At 37.7% G+C, this 25,664-nt stretch overlaps 1 protein-coding gene across 13 annotated transcripts in view; it reads left to right on the forward strand.

Annotated features, from left to right (window-relative positions):
* LOC138715195 (phosphatase and actin regulator 2) overlaps positions 1-25,664 on the forward strand; it is a 1,243,976-nt gene that overhangs the window by 738,872 nt on the left and 479,440 nt on the right. For all 13 annotated transcript variants that reach the window (XM_069847817.1, XM_069847819.1, XM_069847820.1 and 10 more), the window contains one exon: positions 19,804-19,968. In XM_069847817.1, the coding sequence (XP_069703918.1) occupies positions 19,804-19,968 (165 nt within the window). The remainder of the gene's footprint in view (positions 1-19,803; positions 19,969-25,664) is intronic.

The raw sequence follows: 25,664 nt of genomic DNA on the forward strand, positions 1-25,664 counted from the left end.
TCGTTCACATTCGTCATTTTCGCCTCTAGATTTACTTTTAGAGTTTTATCCTTAGTCTTTTTTCCATTCACAAACAACATACTCTTTCAGTGGCGTTGTGTATCCTATTCCATTCTGTGTTAGATTATTATAGATCCAATTTTGTTGAGGATTTAGCATTCTCTTCTGTATTAATTCCATACTTCTAAATTTTTGGTATAGTTCTTATTGGCTGACAGTCCTGCAGAATCCTCGGAGGGAGAGTTCCTTCATTATCCACAGAGGTCGAATACACCAACGACTTTGTTCTCCCACAGAAAGAAGTGCAGTGGGTTGAGATCTGGTGATTGTGGTGGCCAAACATGTTCGGATCTCGACGAAACGACGAGCTGCAGCCTGTATTCAAGCAGGAGGTCGATATTTTGAACAGTTCATCTAAGAAATTGTAAAAAGAATGCATCATAATTCCAGCAAACTTACCGTAGTGCACTATAATCATACTTGCAAGTCCTACTAAAAAACCAAGCATTCCCGAACCTATGTTGACATAACGATATTTTTTTTCTGTACATACGAAGAATTCATATATGCAGTTTTGCCCACTTTTTTTCGTTACAGCCTGTGTAATAAGTTACTACTCAATCCCTTCAAGTGCTCTGTCTGTCTATTTCTATTTTCATTCTATAGTTTTTCGATTGATTGATTTGTTTAGGAGTATTTTTTTTTACATATTATGCATTTCTTATTTTCACAATTGTACAGTATCTTATAAGCTATAATGTAAAATTTTCATTTTCCTCGTATTCTCTTACTAGCATTAATTTCATTCCGATATTGAGACTTGCTGTTTTTCTCTTTTTTTTTTAAATGTTCTTTGAAATGTTTTACAGATGACTAAGAAGATATCGTTTATATCATTGTTACATTTTTAACTATGATTGGTCTGAGAATTTAAAATTTGCCATTTTTCGAGACAACTTCTTTTCTTCCGCACGCCACAAAATTTTCACGACTACTTTGACTTCTTCATCGTCACATCACATCTCTCAATCTTATGTTTGATCGTCTTTCATCTCTTCAGTTAGATTATAGCGATATGGTATTGTTAATAATACTTTTATATTTGATTGTGTCCGTGTGTCTTCATTTTTATGCGGTTTTGTCTTGTAGAGACGTTCGTTCCTGCTGAAGAAACTCATTTCTGTATTTTATTTATCAGCGTCCATGTGTCACATTAAAATAAAAATAAAAATAAATGTGGAAATAACGATAAAATGTTACTCACTTTTCTTTTTGTGTGTGTGTGTGTGTGTATGTTTTTCCTCCACGAATTTGTGCATGATATCACGTACAGACCGATTATTTAGTCCTGACAGCTCAGCGACGCGAAAGAGGGGAAGTAATAGGAGTAGTGGGGAGAGCTCAGGTGTTGAAATAAGGGCGAACGGTCGATAAAGGAATGCAGTACAGCTTAATTGTACTAGAAACACACCACTCTACCGCACGCATGTCATCCGATCGCTCCGAAGGCAAGGGAGTAACTAACCCATACACCCCTTGGCGTAACTAAATGGACTCGCCTAGCCCAGGCGCACATTTCCGGAGACTGTCAGGACTAAATAATCGTACTGTAACATATGAATTGTTTATACTTTTTATTTACATAATATTATTTCATTTCCAGCATTCATATCGCAACTTAGATGTAATTCATTACTTGTTATAGAAGTATTCCATCAGTTGCATATTTTTATCTTATTGCTAATTTTTCCTAAAGAGCCATATCATGACCCTTAGTGATGTAAAGTCACAGTGTTCACGTATATTTTCTACTGACGTAAAGAATATAATAAATTCGATTTTGTTGACTGCAAAATCTAAACATTTGTTCTTTGATCCAATTTTATCACAGGATTAACAATACCTTTCTATTTTTGAATGTGTATATTAAATAGGGTAGGTGAGATTGTACACCCTTCTCTGACGCCTTTATTTACGTTCTCAATATCAGATGTCGTATGTGCGTTATTATTTTGGAGTTTGAAATGAAATATATGCATTGTATCGTGTTTATTAAGTCTTCACTTATATGGTGTAAGTTATTTTTTCCTAAGAAAGTAAAACACCAAGTTCTCGAAATGTTTACTGGAGTACAGTATTAGCAAGAAGTAGCCTAATACTACTGTAATTGGGCTTAGAAGAAAACTTTTTAGAAGCGGCAGTTCGAAATTCTCCTTGAGAATATTTACACCGCTAATTATATCAAGGAAAAGTTTCACCATTAATAGCTTCATGGCCTGTACGTCTACCACATTAAAACTATTCGTTCCAACGCTTTTTAGTGCGTTAAAAATTACTACCAATACATTCTGTAAGGTATAAGGAACACCATCCAGTAATAGCATGAGACTTCAATTTGAGTTGCCTATTTGTCGGACTATTGTTTTTTAGTTGGTTATTTAATGACGCTGTATCAACTGCTAGATTATTTAGCGTCGGCGGAAAATAACGAGATGGTATATGGCGAGATGAGGCCGAGGATTATCCATAGATTACGTTACATTCACTTTACGGTTGGTGAAAACCTCGGAAAAATCTCAACCAGCCACCGGCGTAGCTCAGTCGGCTAAGGCGTTTGCCTGCCGATCCAGAGTTGCTCTCGGGCGCAGATTCGATTCCCGCTTGGGCTGATTACTTGGTTGGATTTTTTCCGAGGTTTTCCCCAACTATAAGGCGAATGTCAGGTAATCTATGGCGAATCCTCTGCCTCATCTCGCCAAATACCATCTCGCTATCATCAATACCTTCGACGCTAAATAACCTCGTAGTTGATACAGCGTCGTTAAATAACCAAGTAAAACAAAACTCAACCAGGTAATCGGCATAAGCGCAACTCCGGATCAGCATGCAAACGCCTCAGCCGACCGAACTACGTCGGTGGCCTCGGATTGTTGAAGCAAACGTATTTGACACTGCTCTTTGCAGTCCTCAACTTCTCATCATTTAGGCCTGTAGATCAAAATTATTAGTGTTTTTGTATTCGATCTTCACGAAGCTGAGTTTCAATTGACATACAGTGCAACACAAACATCATACTAAACAGTGATACTGCTGTATTAAGTTGTATAGTACAAGTTACCAACCTGCCTCTACTGCAGTGTAACATTATAGCTACAAGTAATAGTATAGCGGACAGTTTTACGCTATATGTCGAACTTATTTTTGCATCCTTTGTGTATAGTTTCGATGAATTACTGTAAGGGAATATCATAATTGCTTAATTGTAATCGTAAAGCAGAGGATCAGATAATTGAGAAATCCAGCAAGTTAATACGACAGGAGTTATGTGCGAAAGAAAATATTTCGTTGAATTCGATAGCCATTTTGAATGTTCGAAGAGAAGAAAATTACATTTTGTTGCTCCCAAATATTTGAAGCTGTACTAGAATTGAAAAATGTACAAGTTCTGACCAATAAACGCGAACAATTTATGTATATTCATTTTGAGAGTGACATCGTTACGTTAACAACTCAAATTAATTTACAATTTTTATTCAACGACTAAGTCAGTAGGCCTACTTTAGCAGATGCGTGTGTATGTATGTATGTATGTATGTATGTATGTATAGACCAATTATTTAGTCCTGACAGCTCAGCTACGCGAAAGAAGGAAAGTAATAGGAGTAGTGGGGAGAGCTCCGGAGTAGAGATAAGGATGAGTGGTCGGTAAAGGAATGAAGTGCAGCTTAATTGTACAGCTCTACCGCACGCATGACATCCGAGCGCTCCGAAGGCAAGCGAATGACTAACCCAGACACCCCTTGGCATAACTAAATGGACTCGCCTGACCCAGGTGCACATCTCCGGCGACTGTCAGGACTAAGTAATCGTACTGTATGTATGTATGTATGTATGTATGTATGTATGTATATTTTTTCGCTATTGCACAGTATGTAAGAGTACAATCCTTTTATTTTAGATCATAAATATGTAGGCCTATTACACTAATCAATGTGTGAATAGAATTAGCCTATTTCCACAGCTATGTTGCCACATTTACATTTCTATGTATTTTCCACATGTTTCACATTGGTACTTTAAGTATGCTGATGTTAGCGTTTTTTAATACGGTCATTGGCTCTTTTGTAATACGGTTATTGGCGCTTCTGCAATTTTTCCGCCCACAAATTGCGCTTATGATCAACAGCCTATAATTTATATTGATAGCTACGTATTTGTAGGGTCCTTGTGTTGTCAAACTCTTTCCGGATACAAGCCGAGACTTTATTACAAAGTTTCGATCCGATGATGTGGAAGTTTCCCTTGTTAGCATAGAGTTGCAAATATTGAAGTCGTTCGAAGTTTGAATGTAACTGCATAATGGTAACACGTGTTAGCGATTGCGGAATCATGACACATTGCAGGCGGTGATTAATTGGAGTCAAATTTGCTGTTAATATCATCGCTAAAGTCCTGGATGTGCTAATTATCAATTTTAACTCTTCCACCACATTTTAATAGTATTAGACATTAATGTAATGATAGTTTTTTTTTTACATTTTTTAAATTTTTGTTCCTGGTAGTGTTTCCGATTGAAACTGTAGGCGGAGTGAGGTTTAATTCTTGGCATACTACTGGAGATTTATCTCTATCCGTTTTCTTCTATGTCTCCTGTGCTGTCTTAAACCCTGGCGATGCACCAGGCTGACGAACATGGCCAGATGATTCCGTTAGCACCCCTCGATGGAGTGTTAACAAATATATCATCCAAGAAAACAGGTAGCGAAGTGCGCAAGAAATCCCTGTAGTACCTCCCTGTAAGCCTGTTCGAAGTAGATATGATCCCAATTATCAATCATCAGGAATGCCAGCCCAGATATCGATGGAGAATCTCTGTTGGTGAGAAGATTGAGTTGAATTGTTGCGTTGGGATTTATGTCTGTCGACATGTGCTGATTATGAGAATTCTGGTTTCAGTCGTTTATAGAGTGCACTAAGATCATAATTGAAAGTCTGGTAACTCAGAAATTAAGTATTTCGAAACCCAAGTTGTTATAACATGTTTTTATTCCTCACATATGAGGAATCCATTCCTGTAGTTTCTTCCCGCTACAGTGTGTAGTCGGTTGTTTTTCTAATCATTTTGTGTAGCGGTGGATACCTGAGGTTTGAATTTGTAGTCTGAGTAGTAACATTTGGTTTTGTTTGTTGTGAATCTTTAATTTTAATTATCTGATTTTAAACGAAATCTACATTTCTGTACTTCATTCTGTAAGGTGTATCCTACACGAATCTCTGTGGCAAATAATATCATTAGGCCTACATACTGACAGATGATAGTAACACAGATAACCATTTGGTCGTGAATATACTAGGGACTTTGAGCGTATTCCGAATCTCAGCGCTGAGCAATCTGATGGCATCACGGTGTTCCGAATTTCAACGACGACGTCACTAATGCTCCACCGGTGTCGCACCGATCCCATCAGCTTGCAGAGGTGGTGGCAGTCTCCATCAGCCGCTATCAGTGAATCTGATTGGTTCTTGTAGAGGGCGGGAATTAGCAGACGAATGACATCGTGCACTGTTGTGTCATGGCGGTGTGTTCTGCTTTGGTTCTGCTGTATTGTTTGTAATGAGCACAACGTAAAAACAATATGTTAATGGCTTATGAGCGAACATGTCAACGAACCAGTTATTACTACTGGTTCAAGAAATGAATTGTTTATGCTCTCTTTTGTTTGAACGAGATGACAGTACAGAAATTTCGTAAAATCTTGCTAGCGTAGCACAGACAAGAACTTGTACAGCCGCCATGATAGCCATCGAAACTTCCAGCAGTTTTGTTGCTATTTTGCTGCAGCGTGACGTCATTGTCGTCCACCGGTCCGGTGAGATTCGGAATACGCTGTTTGGTTTGAGGTCCACCTCCAGGTATAGTCTTCTATGTAACTCTGATAATCTGAAGGTTTTTATTTCTGAGGGGGGTATATGTAAGACGGGATTTGTCTTCGACGATGGTATGATATCAGAGAATGTTCGCTGACAGGATTTAATTTTTATATTGGCGAGATATTAGGGTAAACTTTAATGTAGAGACCTTTCATTTAGGAAAAGATTATTTTATATGCCGTGTACTGCGCGCATGAGTATCTCAGATTGACTTCTCGTCCAAAGGATTTTTATAGCCCTTAGGAATCCATTACTTTCGGATGGGGTTGAACCTGCGACCAAATTTCCAAAATAATTAGCTTAGCCTTGCAATAGAAATCGTGGAATATTACACTAACTTCCCTGCACAAAGAAGCTTATAACGGGCTCCACCCTGCGGAAATTCGAACTTGACACACAAAGAGCTTCACTGTTACACACTGGCATTATTCCAAGAACCGCTTCTTTCAAAGACTGTGTACAGAAACAAACTTGTGGAAATTCATTTGTGCGAGGAGGACATTACATAGAAGACCCGGCTCTGAGGTATGAAAGTATAGCAGATCATTATCTAAAATAAGAGCTTCTAGTTTTCCTTTCTTCTTCTTCTTCTTCTTCTTCTTCTTCTTCTTCTATAAAGTATTGTGGCACTGAAAATGTATATATTAACTTTGATGGAAATGCACGCTTTAATTACCTGTAATAGTTTAAAGGAGAAGGCTATAAATATGCAGAATGTAACGTATTAGTGAGTTTAGGAGGGTGTCTTATCTATAGGCATCAGTCAACGAGTGAGGTTATTACAGACCACATTAGAGCTCACATAGATATTTCATTGGGTATCGATATTTTCTTGCAAGAATGTGAGAACTCGTTACTTTCATTTTCTTTGTTCTCATGTTTTCCTCTCAGTGTTTTAATTTCGTACATTGAAATTATAGTATCGGAAAAATATATTTTAGCAGTGTGTCCAGCAAACATTTTCGTATTGCAAGGTAGTGATGATAATAGGCCTAACAAATGTATGACATTGTACACTTGCTTTGTGTGGGACATGGAGCTATAGCTAGACCACTTGGAAATGTAGCTGTGGCGGAAACCTAAATAATTTCCTTCTCCCACACTCGCTGCGTGTTCCCCTCTGTGCATTCCGACGTCGATCACCAATCAGAATCTGTGTCTTAACCGAAGTTGGCGGTACTAGGCCGCTATTATCGTGACTCTCATTGGATTACATTGTTTACTTCCGCTTCAACCGTATACTTCTGATCAAAATATTTATTTTCCGCACATGCTCACATAACTTCCTCCATTTTTCGGGGGAATATTCATCCATGAGTTTATGATCAAACAATATTTCTCACGTAAAGGCATGTCAATACTCTGATTATAACTTAAACATACAGCACTATTACTAGTATTCATTTATTTATTTTATACTACACTTCACTTCATTTCACTTCACTTTGGCGCAACTGTACACCCTACGAACTCAGCGTTCGTCATGAACAAGAACTGTGGGAGGGGAGATTAGCGCATGCGCATTACAACTGCATTTACAAAGTGGTTTCCCTATAGTCTGTCTCTCCCAACGTGGAGAATCAGGTAATTTTTAATCAAGATTTCTTCCTTTAACCTCTGGCGAATGAACGTCTTCCTGGAAGTCAGCAATGCCTGTTGGTCCACAGGATATATTTGAATGTGCGCATGCAAAAAAAAAAAAGTGACTTCTCCAAAATGGCAAGTTTTCAGGAGGTTAAAACTGATTTGTTTTTATAGTTAATGCAAATAAAATTCATTGCTTGTAATACCTCAGAAAGGTAGGCATTACCATTGTCTATTGACATGTTGAAATTCAGAAGTTGGATAATAAGACATATGACTACAAATCAGTTTTAACCTTCTACTGAAACTTGTCCTTTTGGAGAAGTCACCTTCTTGCATGCGCACATTCATTTAATTTCCCTCCTACGTCCCATATCTGGGAGGGATTTTGGTATCCACGGCCTCTAGATGTTACGTCATCCTCCGAGAAACTTGAACATGATATAGAATACATAAAACCAAATGGTTCACTGCTAAAATTGACTTTTGGCGGAGAAAGGAGAGGAAGTCAAGAAGAGAAAAATTTATAAATTAAAGAATTGGAGAAATTATGGATGTGTAAATGAACGTTATTCAAGTTATTTAAGAAAGAAGATTAAAATGTTTTGGACACGTGAAGAGAATGAAATATGAAGGAATACCGAAGGTGATGCTGGAATGGATTGCGGAGGGAAAGAGATAAAGAGAGGAAAACCAAGAGAACAATGGATGGATGGCGTTAGAAATAGTGCTGTTGATCGATCAAAATATTTACTCGATTAGCTATTTTAGTTATTTACTAACATATTTATTATGAGGCTTAAAATTTATTGTGTCAATTTCTCCGGAAATTTTTTAGACAAACATAAATAAAATGTATGAAGACTCATGTAGTTAATACTGCTTAATCCATGATTTTAAACATGTGAGTCCATTCACATGCTCCGAATTAAGTGCCGTTCTACGTTTAATAACAATATTTCCTGCATCACTAAACACGAAAAAACTTTTTTTTCTGTCAAGCACTTCTCCACGATCGTTAAATTTAAATCCAAACGTTTCACCGAGTTTACCTCTCAAATTCTCATATGACATAATGGAGTTTACACTTTATACAGACCACAGAAAACTTATTTTGTTTCTTTATCAAACTAAACACACAATCTTCATATACAAACTCAGTACACAAACTGCAACTGCAAAAGTACAGCGGTCTAAACAGAAGACTGGCCCCCATTGTAATCGAATTACCAGATTTTAGAAAGAGAAGAAGATAGTTACGCTCTCACTTGCACACAGTGTAGACATGACTATTTTGTAAGGGATGTGGGGGACGAATCCCAGAAAAGTATGTATTTCATATGCTAGGAAGATGAGCTGACAACAAGATGGAAGTTTTCTTGGAAAACCATAACACTTAATAAGGGTTTCGCATTGTGTTTCAACTTTCAATAGAGGTAGACTAGGTCACTGTCCTCATATCTCCAACTCTTTCTGAAGTGTTTGTGCACGGATTTTCCCTACGCTACCTGCTTTGCAGTTAGAAAATAACAGTACTATTGTGCTTTTAAGTAAGTAATTTCCGAGAGAGGAATATTGTCGGAATTCTTAGTATGAGTTTGTATTAATAAAATAGTAATTAATATAAACTACAACCGATTAATTTTAATCGACTCGATTATTCGATTAAGTCTTTTTGATCGATTAATCTTACAACAGAAATTGATCGATTAATCGATTAGATTAATCTTTTAAACAACACTAGTTAGAAGGATAATGACCTGAAGAAGATGCTGCGGATAGAAATTTCTGGGGGAGCAAAATTTCTTTGGGTAAAATATAACTATTGTATTGTGGAAAAATAATAATAATAATAATAATAATAATAATAATAATAGAAATTAGAAATTTAACATTATCTTAATGCGCTTTTAAGTTGTGTATAATAGAGTTACTGTCAACTATCTGACAAGTTCGAAATATTCTTCAGTCCAAAAATTAGCATTGTTTCATAGAAACTGTCGACAATGGCAAACTTGTGGATCAGTGGAAAAAAGTATAATTCGGTATGGTAACTTCGCTGCGTTTGCATTGCAATACATTATATAGGGGAATATCGCTGTCATGAAGTTCTCCATCCTCCAGTGTAAAAATGAGGCCTATGTTCGAGAGAGGCTAGGGACACTTTTCGTTTACATATATCGTCTCCCCTTTGGATGAGGGAGCAACTGACAGCGGCAGCAGCTTGATTTTTATAATTGGCAATGTGCACTTGAAACCGGCTCGGAGTTATTGAAGGCCATGACGGCAGCTATATTGGAAAGCGCTAAGCAAGCCGAGACGACGCCTCGCGTCGCGACGACGAGACTGCTGCTGTACGCATGTCCCGACATGGCCGAATCATATTGCCATTCACTTTCTGAAGAGCAGGGGTGAGAAAATTACGTTACAGAAATAGAAAAACTTCACAACGCGTATAGGGGGAGTTTTTGTTAAAATGAGAAACTTCATTACAGCATGAGAAGGGATGAATCTTTGCGCTCACGAGTTACAATGAATTTACGCAGGTGAGATGTGACAGATCCCATTATAAGTGCGCTGCCAATTAGCAGTTGCAGAGAGCTGTATGGTGATACACGGTGCTTTTATGCTGATGTCTGCATTATCGATTGTGACGGCAACTAGTTCCTTCGTACTATAGGGAAATTAAGTGTTCTGGGAAGTAGCACATGAGACAATACTGGATATTTACAAGTTATATTCTCCTTTGTCTTTTATTTATACATTCGTAGCGACAAGAGAACCATCCACAATATTCAGATCATTTTTGAGAAGTCGTTCACGGGTGTGTTTCGTAAAGGAAAACTTTTTTTTTTGAGATTGTCATTTATAAACTTCAAGCACAGAAAAAAACGATTTTACATCTCCGGTGGCTAGCTGTATTCGCCTTCGGTTGGTTTGCCTTCCTTCCATACTCATCACAGATGGGTTATTTAATTACGAGCTACGTATCTTTATTTATTTATTTATTTATTTATTTAATCTAATGGCAGGATTACAATTGGGTTTAAAAAAGGCAAATAATTATCCCATCAATTCCATCATTTTCGATCTAGTTTCTCAGTATTTTAATGACTCTGAGGAACTCCGCAGAGCTGGGCATCTCCGGAGATGGTCTTAGTTCATAACCTGAGATGAGTTACAAAGGCTGCAAGCTTAAGACATCACAATTACAAAGCAATGGAGAGTTGTACAAGACTATAATGACCAGTGTTGAGAAGGAAAAGGGCGACTGATGTTTGTCGTAGTCCGTCTGGGATGTTTTCAATTGATGCCTTCCGTTGTTTTTCCTTGGTTGTCTCCCAATTTTTGAAAATATGCTTCTAATCATGTCATATCTTGATTGTAAGTTGTATTTTTATTTTATTTAGCCATACATTTCTTTTTCATATGCAGTTCATTTCTTAGATTTTGCATGCTTTGAGCTCAGAGGTTCTGCATCTCCAATGGATTGCTGGATCTATCTTCAGTGGACTTATGCTGTTGGCTCCTCCCCTTTCGTGGTTAGCTTTGACTAAAATTTCGGACCCCATATGCCTTCCTTGTAACCTCGTTGATGAGAGATGTTTATCGACAAACCCGTTCTAGATCTATTATTGGCACTTCAAGTAAAACGTTGCTCATTACCAACGCTCTTGACCAGGGATGCAAAACTGTGCTTCAATTGAAGCACACGTCATAAGCCGGAACACGTAACTCTGTAGTGCGCGGGAAAAGTGGCACAAGTCAAAAATGTTAATTTTACAGGAGAAGGAAAAAAACCGTCTTCACACTGGTTTATGTCGATTTGATTTTCTTCTGTATGAATTATTGTAGTGGGAGAAATACTTGTCTCTTTTCCCAAGCGAGCAGATGTTCCGTAAATTGTCAATAAATTATTAAAACATGTTTGCGGAAATTGACTTATGCCATTTTTCCCAGCCACTGCAGAACTCATCTCTTCCCTGCAACCCTCGCGTCGTTGTACGGTAGGAGAAGAAAAGAGAGAACAGTGTGTTTGCCAAACGTCACAGAAACGTCATTGAAGGCTCCGGCCTTGTGGATGAGGAAACGAACTCTTTCCCCATGCGTCCACCCCTTTCTTCCCCCGTTCTGCAACCCTGGTCTTGACTGAGAAGAGACTGAAGTTCTTCAAGGACTGCATTCTGCATTTTTTTTTAGTGTCTCAAGTGGGAGAATCAATGTATAGTTAACCTTGTCCATTACTAGTATTGGAGAATTCGAATCTATACTGCATTCAATAATGTCTCACAGGAGACATAAACATTGCCGCTAGAGGTAGTGAGATGGATAATCGCTATTGAACCAAAGGCAGAGGTCACATACCAACTTATCTTGAAGTTGGGCGGTCTGAAGTGTTCTACCTCAAGATATGCGTGGGATGTGACCTCTGCCATTGATTGTTTAGCAATTATCAGTCTCTCTACCTCTGCCGGAAATGTTTATTTCGCCTGTCAGACATTATGAAATGCAGTATAGTCACTGCATGTTTGTAGACAGCTTGAAGCGGGGACGGTGACGTAAACGTAGCGAACGGTTGTTAATAAGGTTCTTGTTTTACAAATATCTGGCTCTTAGTCACTAAACGTAACACGTAACTTGTGCTTGAAAATGCTCGTCCTTGGCATACGACAGTGCTGTTGTGTTACTTTCTTTGTATGTTCTATAATATAGTGACTTAGTTATAATTATATTTTAATGGTAATATTATATAATTAGTAACATTTTCGTTGATTATTTTATCAAAGTTTGTAATGCAACTTTTCCCCTGTCGGTAATGAGGATAACAGTGGTGGTAGCGATAATGGCAAGAACAACAGTGCATCTGGTAACTATGATGGAAATTGATGTGTAGAAATACGTTACTTATAATTAGAGGCGAAAATATCTTCCCAGCGAAGCAATATATTACTACTACTTCACAACTGCGCGATATACGATACTAAACTAACACACAGTCTGTGAAGCGAGGCAATTAGAGAAGTGTCGTATAACGTGAATTTATTGGAGAAAGACTGGGGATTCCTTCTTTGTTACAGTGCTGTATATGCTCAATTTCCATTTAAATGCGTCTGAATTTTGATGACCCCATTATTTCTAAAAGTCTTCATTATTATTGAAATACATTTAGCAACTTGACGCATTTGAATATTTATAAAAGCAGCAGCAGTACCGGCCACGTGCATGGAAAGTTGTAGCTTTTGTTTCATCGACACAGTCGAACAACGTAGGCCTAATTAGTTATTTGTGACAATCCTATATCATATTCATGACTATTATGCAAGTAAAATCCGAAAGTAAGGCTACGTTCCCTGTTGTTACTGAGACTCACGGAAACAGGGAAGTAGAGCTACTATATGTTTTACCTTGGACACTATAGGAAGACGGCACAGGCTACATTACTGTGACTATAAATTAAGACTTTATAGTGGTGTTAAGTTTTTTGACTTGTTCTATATTCTAGCTGTAAAGTAATGTATGAATATCATGGAATGTTAATAAATACAATACAATACGTTTCGACGCATTTACCCCTGGAAAACTCTCGGTACTTAGAACTACTCTTATTTCATAGGAAGTAGACTGGACGCCAGAACCGCCCTGAAATTTATGCCACTTTCACCTGGGTTCAAGTCGAACTCTTCCAGTCAGTAATGTGTAGCTTTATTGAATAAGCCAATCGGCTCCATCTTCTCCAGTACTGATGGTTTTTGGAAGGAAAATTGCATGTCTTTGGTGCTTACGTTCCTTATAGAGCTTTCGTCTAATTTCCAGCTATTTTTTTCGAAACAAGCTCGATATTCTATTATGTGAAAGGAATAGACAGAGCATGCCTGACCGTGAAACGAGCGGGCTCGGGTTCAAATCCTGGTTGAGACAAGTTACCTGGGTGAAGTATTTCCGAGGTTTTCCCTCAACCCGTAAGGGCAAATGCTCGGTAACTTTCAGCGCTGGACCCTGGATTCATTTCGCTTGCATTATCACCTTCATCTCATTCAGACGATAGATAACCATAGCAGTTGATAGAGGGTTGTAAAATGAACAATTAAAAATATAGACGGAAAAATTAAAATTGAAGCTGCTAATCTTGTTACGTACAGAATCGAGAAACTATTAACATTTCATTGTTAGCTGATAAAATTTTCACACATAGAAGAATACAGTGGACATTTTTCCATTTGAGTACATTTTCTGCGGAGAATTTACCTCATCACAACACTATCATTATGACGATGATATTGTCCACACCTGTGGAGTAACGGCTAGCGCGTCTGGCCGCGAAACCAGGTGGCCCGGGTTCGATTCCCGGTCGGGGCAAGTTACCTATTTGAGGTTTTTTCCGGAGTTTTCCCTCAACCCAATATGAGCAAATACTGGGTAACTTTCGGTGCTGGAGCCCGGATTCATTTCACCGGCATTATCACCTTCATCTCATTCAGACGCTAAATAACCTAAGATGTTGATAAAGCGTCGTAAAATAACCTATTGAAATAAAATAAAAACGATGATATTGACGAAGTGTATGGTGACGTTAGCTGTGATGGTGATGACAGTGAAGATAATCATGATGATAGTGACGTTGGACAACGAAAAGACACTGATATTGAATTTAAAGAAATTTGATACAATGGATTTAAACTGCAATTCTGACTTTCAGGTAGAAGCTCCCTGTGAAGCAGGCTTGAATAATTTCAAGGGAAAAATTGTTTCGGGGCCGAGTATCGATCCCGGAACCCTTCGTTTAGCGCACGAATTATCTACCGACTGAGCTACCCCAGGAACCATACACGACACCGTCACAATTCTTTTATAGAGCATTCGTGTGCTAAGCGAAGGGTCCCGGGATCGACACCCGGCCCCGGAACAATTTTTCCCTTGAATTATTCAATGGAATTAAAGTTATCGTGATATCTATAAATTACAGCTTTAGTGAAGAAGTGTACTTGATAGATTATTCTTAGTTACGACGTAAAAATAATTCCCATTTCCGTTTTTAAGCGATAAATACTTTTTACTTTATATTTCTCTCGTTTGTCGTTTTAATCATTCCTCTTGAAGGTTTTCTTTGCCAAGTTGGGTGGATTGGAAATCTGAATAGAATATAAATTACGGCTGTACATACAATATAAAACTTCGTATTGGTATTATTATGCTAATAAAACTTTCTGGGCATTTCTATGATGATATCATGCAAGGTCAGGAGACATAAATGGAGGTAACTTATGCAAATCTTAAGTAATACTTTTCGTGTCTCGGTCACATTCAGGAGTTAATGAATTCACCACGCGCTGGGAATGATACTCGTTTGAAATATTCTTCCTCGCTCATAGCAATTTCACTTTCAAGAATAGCCTGAAGATTGCAATTTATGTTCATGTAGAAATTTATAAAGCTTAGAGGGCGAAGGTCATGGAACTGTTCCGGAGGGATGGGAATATTTGTTTCTTGTTTGAGAGAAATTTCTTGGTAACATGTAGTCAGAATTTATCTGCAGTGGCGCAAGTGGTCGCCTTTCCAACTACAAGCCTAGCGGATCCGGGTCTAATTGCTTACATGGAATTAGATATATCCCTTCCATGGGGACCACGTGTCTCAAGCGACGGCAGTATGTCATACTATATTGCATTCCATATTTTACGAAGCTTGCCCTTGAGGACGCCTTGCGTGAGGAAACCAGTAGCCAATGACAGTGAAGTTGGGGTGAGTTTTGAAACCGACGACTTGTCACTTGGAATTTGCAAGAGACTATTCGGTCTCCAGTATTGTCACGTTTCATGGCATAGTAGCCTATAATATGCGAGAACGAGTGGTAGTAGAAATTATAAATGAATGCTACTTAAACGTGAACGTTGACAAAAAAGCTAGTACATCCGTTAAACGTGTATAACGCTTGAAAATGTAATATGTGCACTATTTTCATTATATATGAGTTCTGAGCTTTCAAATATCATAGTTGAATTAAATTTTCTTTTCTGTGGATGGAAATAAAAATTACTATTAATGTCAATATTACATTACGTTTTTAATATTACGCAGCTCATATTTAGTTTTATGTTTACACTAGTATTTCGAAATATGACGTGGTTAAGGGTTTAATTCAGGAGAGCTAAAAATCGTATTTTTTATTTTGTTGCATTAATTTATTATGAGTATACAGTGCCAGTGTATAATTATTCGGTAAAATTCTGTGAACCAAAACCGAGAGGGACATAGTGTTTTATGAAGGTTTAGGAAGGGTTATAAATACAATTCTAAGAATTATGCAAATAAGATAATATAATTAAATTCAGACATTTGAGATGGACAGGACATGTAGCACGTATGGCGAATTCAGAAATACATATAGAGTGTTAGTTGGGAGGCCGGAAGGAAAAAGACCTTTGGGGATGCCGAGACATAGATGGGAGGATAATATTAAAATGGATTTTAGGGATATGATTATAGAGACTGGATTAATCTTGCTCAAGATAGGGACCGTTGGCGGGCTTATGTCAGGCGGCAATGAACCTCCGGGTTCCTTAAAAGCCATAAGTAAGTGTAATTTGCTAGGTTTAAATCCTTTTAGATCCACATAGAATGACCATACACAAATAGTATAGAGTGAAAACTCATTTTCACAATTGTTTTAGTAACGTCCTTTTTTATCTTAACTGTCGAATGCTAAAACTACAGCATTGATATTATTTCAAAATGTTTTAGTAATTTGCATTAATGTTTCAATTGACATTGTGGGTATCTACAATAATATTGCATTTTTTAATTTGTTCAACATTACGCCCACCACGCTGGCTCTGAAGTAGTTACGCTCTGCCTATCCAAGTGGTTCGTGGTTCGATTCCCGGCACGGTTAATGGAAGTAATGTATTTCCATCTACGGGGTGTCCACACCTGTTGAGTAACGGTCAGCGCGTCTAGCCGCGAAATCAGGTGGCCCGGGTTCGAATCCCAGTGGGTGCAAGTTACCTGGTTGAGGTTTTTTCTCGGGTTTATCCCTCAACCCAATACGAGCAAATGCTGGGAAACCTTCGGTGCTGGACCCCGGACTCATTTCACCGGCATTATCACCTTCATTTCATTCAGACGCTAAATAACCTGAGATGTTGATACAGCGTCGTAAAATAACCCAATAAAATAAAAATCTACGGGGTTGGGGGATTGTTCTGAGATGTCTCTCCGATGGCCTTGCGTGATGCTAATCTCACATCCACTCCACAATGTGTGGATGTATCTAGTGTTGATTCACAGAAAATGCACATCGCATAGGCTTATAAGTCAGTGAAACAGGAGAGGCAATACAGGAAAAGAAGAAGTTAACGTTACGAATTTTTCAAGTCGAACGTCTGTGACACCATCGTTCACTACTTCAACATGAGTCACAGATATTATTGTCGTCTCTTATTTCTGAATATCCCTTTGTAGATGTACTTTTCTGACTGATTTTCAGCCGAAGCTTCTTAATAGGACATTTGGAAGGCTGTATAATCACATTATTAGAGTTTGTATGCTTAGTGACTATCTAATTAAGAATCTGAAGAAGTATATTGGTAATATAATTAGATAATGTGATCAATTTTTATACAGTGTTCATAAATGAGGGGTCTGTCTAAAGCACAAGGGGTATGAGTGTACTTTTCAAAATATTTGAGTTAAACATGGGAGAGGGAAGGTAAAGTTTCCCTTTATTCAGTGCACAAAGGCTAGGTGTGTTACTAAAATAAGTGCTGTATTATAGAGATGTAAAGAAAAACTACTTCACCAGTCGGCTATTTCGTTTAGAGCACAAGAGATATGTTGCAATTATAGGCTATCCATTGTGCTCTATTCTTTCCTAGGATATTACATGATTGCAGATTTCATTGTGAAATTTTGGCTCTGTGTTATCCGTAACACCAATATTCAGACTGTAAATCACAAATTTATAATTTCTGTAACTGATTCCGGGAATGTGACCAGAATTGAATGGTTTGATTCTAAAACCTGACATTTTGCTCAAAAACAAAACACAGATTTTTTTACCATGCACTATCAGAGTGATTAACGCAGATGTTTAACACACTATGATAGCCTAGATCATATATACCCAGATTGCTCTGCGTTATAGACTTTGGCGGCAACAACTTTTGTCAAGTTTACTATGCTGCCATGTAGTTGTTACATAAGGAGTCACGTCATAGCTCACATTTGAATTGCATTAACGACTGTACTGCCATCTCGTGTTCGTTTACGACGGACGAGTGGCGATCCTGGCGGTTGTTCTCTTCAAAATGCAACCGATTTTAACATAGGAAAGAGTAATCTATATGTGATCTGGGATGATAGGCAATTGTGAAATAAACAATATATATTAAATTGGCATGCATTTGAAGATTAGGTAAAGTTTTATTCAATAAACTTTACTGTAACTTAGACCCAAAATACCCTCCCCCCCATAGTGGGATTTTCAAGCTTCGCATAGGCCTAAGGGTACATGTCGACAATTACAACCACTCCGCCCGCAGAACATGCGACATAATTCTCCGTAGATAATATATATAGGCCTCTAACTATGTATATTCATTCATTCATTCATTCATTCATTCATTCATTCATTCATTCGTTCATTCACAGTATTCTTCCCAAGTGCAGGTCTTTCACTGCAAACCCAGCATTCCCCAATATATATATATATATATATATATATATATATATATATATATACACACACGCATTTTTTTCAGTTCTTCTCAAATTCCCTCCTCCTACAACGTGAGATTGGAAAACCGATTGTTCGTCGAAGTCCTCTTGTGTTAGTATTCAATGTCTGTACTACCTATTTCCAATTTTTTTTATCTAATACAGACATTATACTATGTTTCATTTATACTCTTACGAATGGCGATATTTTTTCTTAATGTCTCCAAATACTTGTTCAGTAAATAATCCGTTCCTACTTGTATCCTATCCTCGACATGATCACGTCCATCAACTGACTGTCAGGAACTGAGAAATTGTATTTTCGCACTGAGTGACCTAAAACATATTTTATCTGAACTTGAATGCGTAGCTTAACCATACGCCAATTTTGCTTTGAATTGTGATATAGGCGTATTTTATTACTGTAACGAGTGTAATGTATGCCGCATGTTTTGCGGTCGGAACAGAACAACCGTTGTTGCAGGTACACTTTTAGGGTGTTGCGTGCTCATATATTCAGCAGAAAGCACTACAATGGCTTGTTAAAGCGTAATAATATAGCTATTTATGAATTTATTATTTATTTATTCATTCAATAATTTTTCATAGACTCCTATAAATTATTTCTTCCTCTTCTTCCTTTTAAGTTGTAGTATGAAGTATCTTGCTATGGCTTATGTGGTATCCACATATGGTTACAAATCCAGATACCTTGGGTTGAATTTCCGATAGAGATTTTTCTCTTTGATGTGGGCTCAATGTCCATCTATTATCTTGTATTTATTCTGTGTTGTTTCGTATTAATCGTATTCTCAGGAAGTGCAACTTGCGATTTTCCAGTATTCATTTAGAAAATCATCAAATATTTTCAGAAGCAAGATGATAAAGAAAACTGTAAAACACGGAGAAAGAATATCATGTGACACAGGGACAGGGAACAGCCTCTCTCAGACAGCTTAGCTTCTCCCGCTGCCTTAGTTGCTGTTGTATGTAGATACTAATGCTGACTGCTCTGTTTACTGTTCGAGTTCCCCGTCCCTGATATAACAGATAACAGTTGTTCCAGTGAAATTACTGGTATTATTTCTAAAACCTCGTAACTGGCTCCCGGACGTCAATTTTCACGTTTTGCACTTTTTGAAAGTATATTCATTCACTGACAAAGCAGTGAAGCTTCATTTAGAATACTAGCTTTACTGTTAGACTACGAAACCACTTACCTTCTCTCTCTCTCTCTCTCTCTCTCTCTCTCTCTCTCTCTCTCTCTCTCTCTCTGGCTCCCGGACGTCAATTTTCACGTTTTGCACTTTTTGAAAGTATATTCATTCACTGACAAAGCAGTGAAGCTTAATTTAGAATACTAGCTTTACTATTAGACTACGAAACCACGTACCTTCTCTCTCTCTCTCTCTCTCTCTCTCTCTCTCTCTCTCTCTCTCTCTGTATCCACAGACGCGCAAAAATGAAAATCAACATCCGAGCCAGTTCCGAGGTTTTGGATTTAAGATAACGATTTGTGATCTCGCACATAAAGTAATAAGCAAAATTTACAATGTGTGCCTTATTTTCTTGCAGCAAAGAAGCAGAATGGGGCGGCCATACGAACAAACAGTCTCGGATCGGGTACGAGAACGCCGCCTCTGGAAAGAAAAAGCAAATTCTCCGCTCTAGGAAGGTTATTCAAGCCATGGAAATGGAAGAGAAAGAAAAAATCCGACAAATTCGAAGCAGCATCACGATGTAAGTATGATATGTAGTCTGTCTTGTGGGAATAGAAAATGGGAGCACAACAGATTCTAGGAAATCCAGTAACATTCTCCAGATATTCTTCATTGCTAAGTGCGTTTTGTTTCGTATTCTGAAGGGAATTTTACATTTGACTTTTCTAATGTTTTCACTCGTATCTTAGCGCAGCTCACTATGGATCTTCCATGTTCTTTCGGAGAAATGAATGTTCATAAAATGTGTCCAAATAATCCTCCATCCATAACTACAAAAGTAACATTAGCAAAACAAAACTAACAAATGGAGATCGCGCCATGTTTTAATGAAACACATACTGAGTTTTAAGACGACGAGATGTGAGGAATTTTCCAAAATATATACAGTAGGTTGCATATGAAAATATTCAGTGATTAAAAAATATCGGAGACACGTACTATTACACACAAGACTTGACCCAAGTCCATTTTTAACTATTCATGAAATGAGGGGGAGGTAGAGAAAGTAGGTAGAATGAGAGGGATATTGAAATACCCCGAGAAAAACCCTCTTCGTCTTTGTCCACCACAAATTGGGCTGGGTACAATAAGACGTTGAGAGATTAGATAGAACAATGAAAGCAGTAGCGATGATGATGATGATGATGGAAATATTAGTAGTGAATAATAATAATAATAATAATAATAATAATAATAATAATAATATAATAACAGTAATAATAATAATAATAATAAAATAAATGAAGTTAACGCACACAGAACCGTCTGTATATGTGTGTGCCGAGTATTTAGACCCATTGTAAACACACAGAAATAAGGTGGAAAGACATCTAGCTATAAATTACTCACGTGACTAATGAAATGTGACAAATTTAAAAGTAGCCTAAGAGAATATCATCATCGCGCCCATTATGTTCTCCAACCAGAGGATTAACCGTGAAAGGAATGTGCTATCGGAGCGAAGTAGATAGATAATATTACCGTTATAACGTCTGTTTAAAAAAACATGCGCTCTCCTGCATATGTTATTTCCTGTATGGAGGGATTAAAAGACCAGGAAATTAACCGTGATCTAATTTTGTAACTAGGGTAGTATAAATATGTATCAGTGTTATCGTTTGTGCTTTGAGAGTTAGCCAATGGAGGTACGTGTACCCATGTGTGTGACCTTATGACATCAACATTCATTCACAGCATCACCCCGCTGCGTCTCATTCCCCTGAGACTTTCTCCTGGTTGGAGTACAGTAATCATATTAGCAACTGGCGTAATAATTCCACACATACCTACTACTGAGCAACTTTCAGAATTGAAAAGTATGGGAAATTGTGTAGGAGAAATTGTGGAAGACAGTTGTCAGTACTTGCAACTTCTGAATTGTCATGCTCATGACCTATCTGGACACTGAATAATATTAGTTTGAGCTGTTGCTTATAAATGCTCATAAATCCTTCTTAAAGTGAGGACTTAAAAATGTGGCAATAATAACTGCAATATGGTGATTATTATAATAATAATAATAATAATGATTTATTTTAGCTGGCAGAGTTAAGGCCGTAGCTGACTTGACTTTTTGAAGGCCGAACCCCGATGTAACTAAACTTTATTTTGTCTGCGGTTATTGTCCATGTTAGATAATAATAATAATAATAATAATAATAATAATAATAATGATGACTTATTTTAGCTGGCAGAGTTAAGGCCGTAAGGCCTTCTCTTCCACTCAACCAGCAAAAAGTGTATATACATATGCATGAACTTACAAAGAATTCAACATGGGTGTCGTTCGTGAATCGCATGCTGACAGGTGGTCCATTCTGCCCCAGCTCTGAAAAAACCTGGCCTCATACCAAATCTATTGTCAGCGCATTTCCAACTGACGGATCAAGGTCAAGCAATGGATTGCATTCACCACGCATACTTACCCCATTCCTGGACCATTCTCCTCAACTAAAGTCAGCTGGGACAGCCTGGATTACCAGTGCTTTAGTTCACAGTTTTCAGTTCAGCGACTCGTACGTGGTTTGTACATTCGAAATGCACTGAGTATAGTACCTTATAAACACAGGATTCACAGTCCCAAGTCCTCATATCCTTTATCAGTATCGGAGATTCGTACTACCACACCCAAGACTTTACCCCAGTCCATTTTTAAATCTTGATTAAATAAGAAGGTAGAGAGAGAGAGAGAGAGAGAAGAGAGAGAGAGAGTGGAATGAGAGGGACGCTGGAGTATCCCGACAAAAACCCTTTGCGTATTATTTGTCCGCCACAAATTGAGGAGCTGAGTGCAATACGAACAGTAGCCGATTCTTGCCTAGATAACTGTTCTTAAATATTACACATTGTAAAATATTGAATTTTATTAATAAGTAACGGTCCACCGCTCTAGAGTAAAGGTTAGTATGTCTGACGGTGGAACTAGTGGGCCCGGGTTCAAATCTTGAAATCGTGGTTGGGACAAGTTACCTGGTTGAGGTTTTTTCTGGGGTTTTCCCTCAACCCATTAAGAGGAAACACTGAGTAACTTTCGGCGCTGGACTCTGGTCTCATTCACCTTAATCTCACTCGGACGCTAGATAATCATAGTAGTTGATAAAGCGTCGTAAAATAAATAGAATAAAAATTAATATGGAACCCCTTAACATAAGATTAATCTTAACCAAATGTAAAGGTTTTGTTCCTATTTTAAATTTTCTATCTAATTTTTCTCAAAAGCTACTTTTTACATTAAGTCCTCCGAGTTAGCTCTGTGGTAGCGTGTCTGCGTGTAGTTCGATCCTCGGCTGGTTGAGAAATTTTGCCTGGGTTAAATCCCAAATCTCTCCGCAGTGCATATAAAGGGAAGGCATATGTCACCGTTGACAGTGATTCGTCCGTCAGATGAGAACGTTAAACCTGGCGGCCCCCCTTGGTGCTATTCAACAGGAGAAGGCTACGTGCCAGCACCGGGTTTCCCCTTCTTCCTTCCTCACCATCATCATCACCCATTCTCTACACTACACTTACACGAACACTTAACATACATTCACCTTAATACACAATATAAGTCTTCACAGATACTACACATGCATAACGTGGTCCGTCGAAATGGTGTGCAAATTGAAAATGGGTCACAGTCCTGACTTCTATTCGCAGTATGCGGAACCCGAATCACGCAAGTGCAGTTGGTAGGCATTATTCTCTCTCTCTCTCTCTCTCGCTCACACACACACATACACACACTTTTTACATTAATGCTGTTATTGCACCCAACCCCTCAATTCCTTCACGACCAAGCCGGGTAACAAACTCGAGCTGCCTGGATGGATGACCAGAGCGCTAGCGCTGAGTTAGAGACGCGACTGTAGCGACTAGGACGGGTTAAAAGAAATATTCGATTAACTTTGAGAGAAAGAGAGGAATTTATATCGTGATGTGGCTTCAAAAATTACTGGTGATGGAACTGGAAGTACGAGTAGAGCCTATATAATGATATTGGAAATTTGTAGTCTACAGTAGGTATTCAAGCAAGTTTTCTCGGAATTTTTGCGTTTTCCATTAGTCCCATTCTATTTGTGGTGAACAAAGAGCGACTGTAGGGTAGGTTTCGTACTGGCAGCATTTTCCACTAAAAAGAATCTGGAGTTGGAAATCCGGAGAGTCTGTGAGACTTCTCATAAACGGAATAGAGTCCGAGCTTCGTATTATCAGAGTAATTCATTTTCATCTCACATCAGTTCACCATTGCTCCACTTTATATAAAACAATTGTCTGCGAAGAGTATCTGTGTTTTGCTAGTGACAATCAAATTTTGCAGTCAAGTACTCGGTTTCCGTAACATTCTCAATTTAACATTATCACCTTGTGACATGAATATCGTTTGTAAAAGCCTCCGGGAAGGAAGTAAAGCTGGTAGTCTCGTGTCACAGGTGCATGGCACGTGAGGAATCCTGTCCCGGAATAAAAATATCTCTAGGCAAAACTACTTTATTTCCTCTCATAAGTTTTCCGTTTCTGTTGGATCTGTAGTACGCCAATAACGCAAATAAAAATCTTTGTTGCGGATAGCATGAATAATATTATCACTTCATATAATTGACTGGGCTTCCAAGCAGTCTGTGCTGCGCTTTTTCACACCGAATCTTCTGCTCATCATGCTCCTATCTCGGTCTTTCTTTTCAATTTTCTGGAGGCATTCATTCGTAAAGTTTTTTTTCCCTTCAATTCTTAATAGGTAAATATACAAACCAATTTTCCCTAGTATTCTACACACAATATTTTCTTCTATATTAATTTTGATCTGATTTATTCCTTTTTCTACATGTTTATGAATGTTATTATGCTTTTAGTTCATACGTTTCCTCTTCTTCGTGGCTACAATATTTTATTTGAATGCATGTAGTATTTAACTTAACATAACTAACAGCGACTGAGTCTTAACATTACAACTAGACAACGCTGCTTAAACACGAATGGTTCATGTTGTTCTGGGCGGCTAAAAAGTCGTGGCCTCCATGAACTAAGTCACATGGAAAGGATTGTGGTATTTCTTTATATATAATTAATTTTTGCTGCCATTTTACTTTAATTAAATCTATTTGGAGGCACGCGGAATCATCACAGCTAACATGTGACGCTGGAAGCGGAAGTTCGCGGGTTCTATTCCTGATGGGGTCATGGATTTCCTACATTGATCTAATCTTATTATGGCCCTGGAATTCACTCAGCTTCTAACAGAAATGAGTGCCAGCGGTATGTAGGTATGTATTTATTCACATTGCACATGGGTAAGTACCCGGTGGCAGTGGTAACTAGTTACACTCAATAATGACAGTTAATAATAAATACAGTTAATAAAAAGTACAATTAATAATAATAATAATAATAATAATAATAATAACAGGGAGCATCCTAAATTAAATGAAGCACGATCACTTAAAATAACATTTAAAGTAAATCTAATTTGTATCTTAACCCTTAGTTCGAACTAAAACCCACTAGTAAGATGTGTTAATACAAGCATAAGTACCTTTCAGCCCTACACTCATTTCGCTGTCAATTCGCTCACTGCACTGGAACTAAAACACATTTCACTAATACTATCCTGATTCCATTAACACTTCAAAAACCTTTCACTGTTCAAATACTTTGCACTGCCACTATAAACTATAAAACTTCACTGACACAAACACACTTCACTTACACAACACACTTCACTGACACTTTATCCTTGGGGATAAAGGCGGTAAACACGTAGAGTGACATCTCTACTGCTACTAACTCAGGTTGTCCAGGAAAGGTAGAAACCTTAATCTCTCGCTAGCCTGTGCGTCTTCACGACCTATAGTAGACAATATCTATAAATTACCTTCATCTTAAATCTTAATCACGCAAATTTCACTTCTATAACCCAAAATTGATTCTTCCGCGATTCAACTTTTCAACTTTGGAGAATTTTAAGTATTTGGAAGTATGAATGAAATAGAAAATTCAGGAAAGCAAGTAGGCCTAAAGTAGAAAATGGAACAAAGTAAAAAAAAAAAAGAAAACTACATTTTTTTTTTTTTTTAATTTTACTACATATCAGGAAAAGCACAATCTCGGGTGTTGCGGAACTTGATTCGTATTGTTTGCGTTACTTGCATATTAATTTATTCTACGCTGTTAAAAAACAACAAAAACACGTAATAGCTTATCCTTCACCCTAAATGTAATTTAAATGTAAATTATCTA

This window comes from Periplaneta americana, chromosome 15 (genome assembly GCF_040183065.1).
Source record: "Periplaneta americana isolate PAMFEO1 chromosome 15, P.americana_PAMFEO1_priV1, whole genome shotgun sequence".
Classification (NCBI taxonomy): domain Eukaryota; kingdom Metazoa; phylum Arthropoda; class Insecta; order Blattodea; family Blattidae; genus Periplaneta; species Periplaneta americana.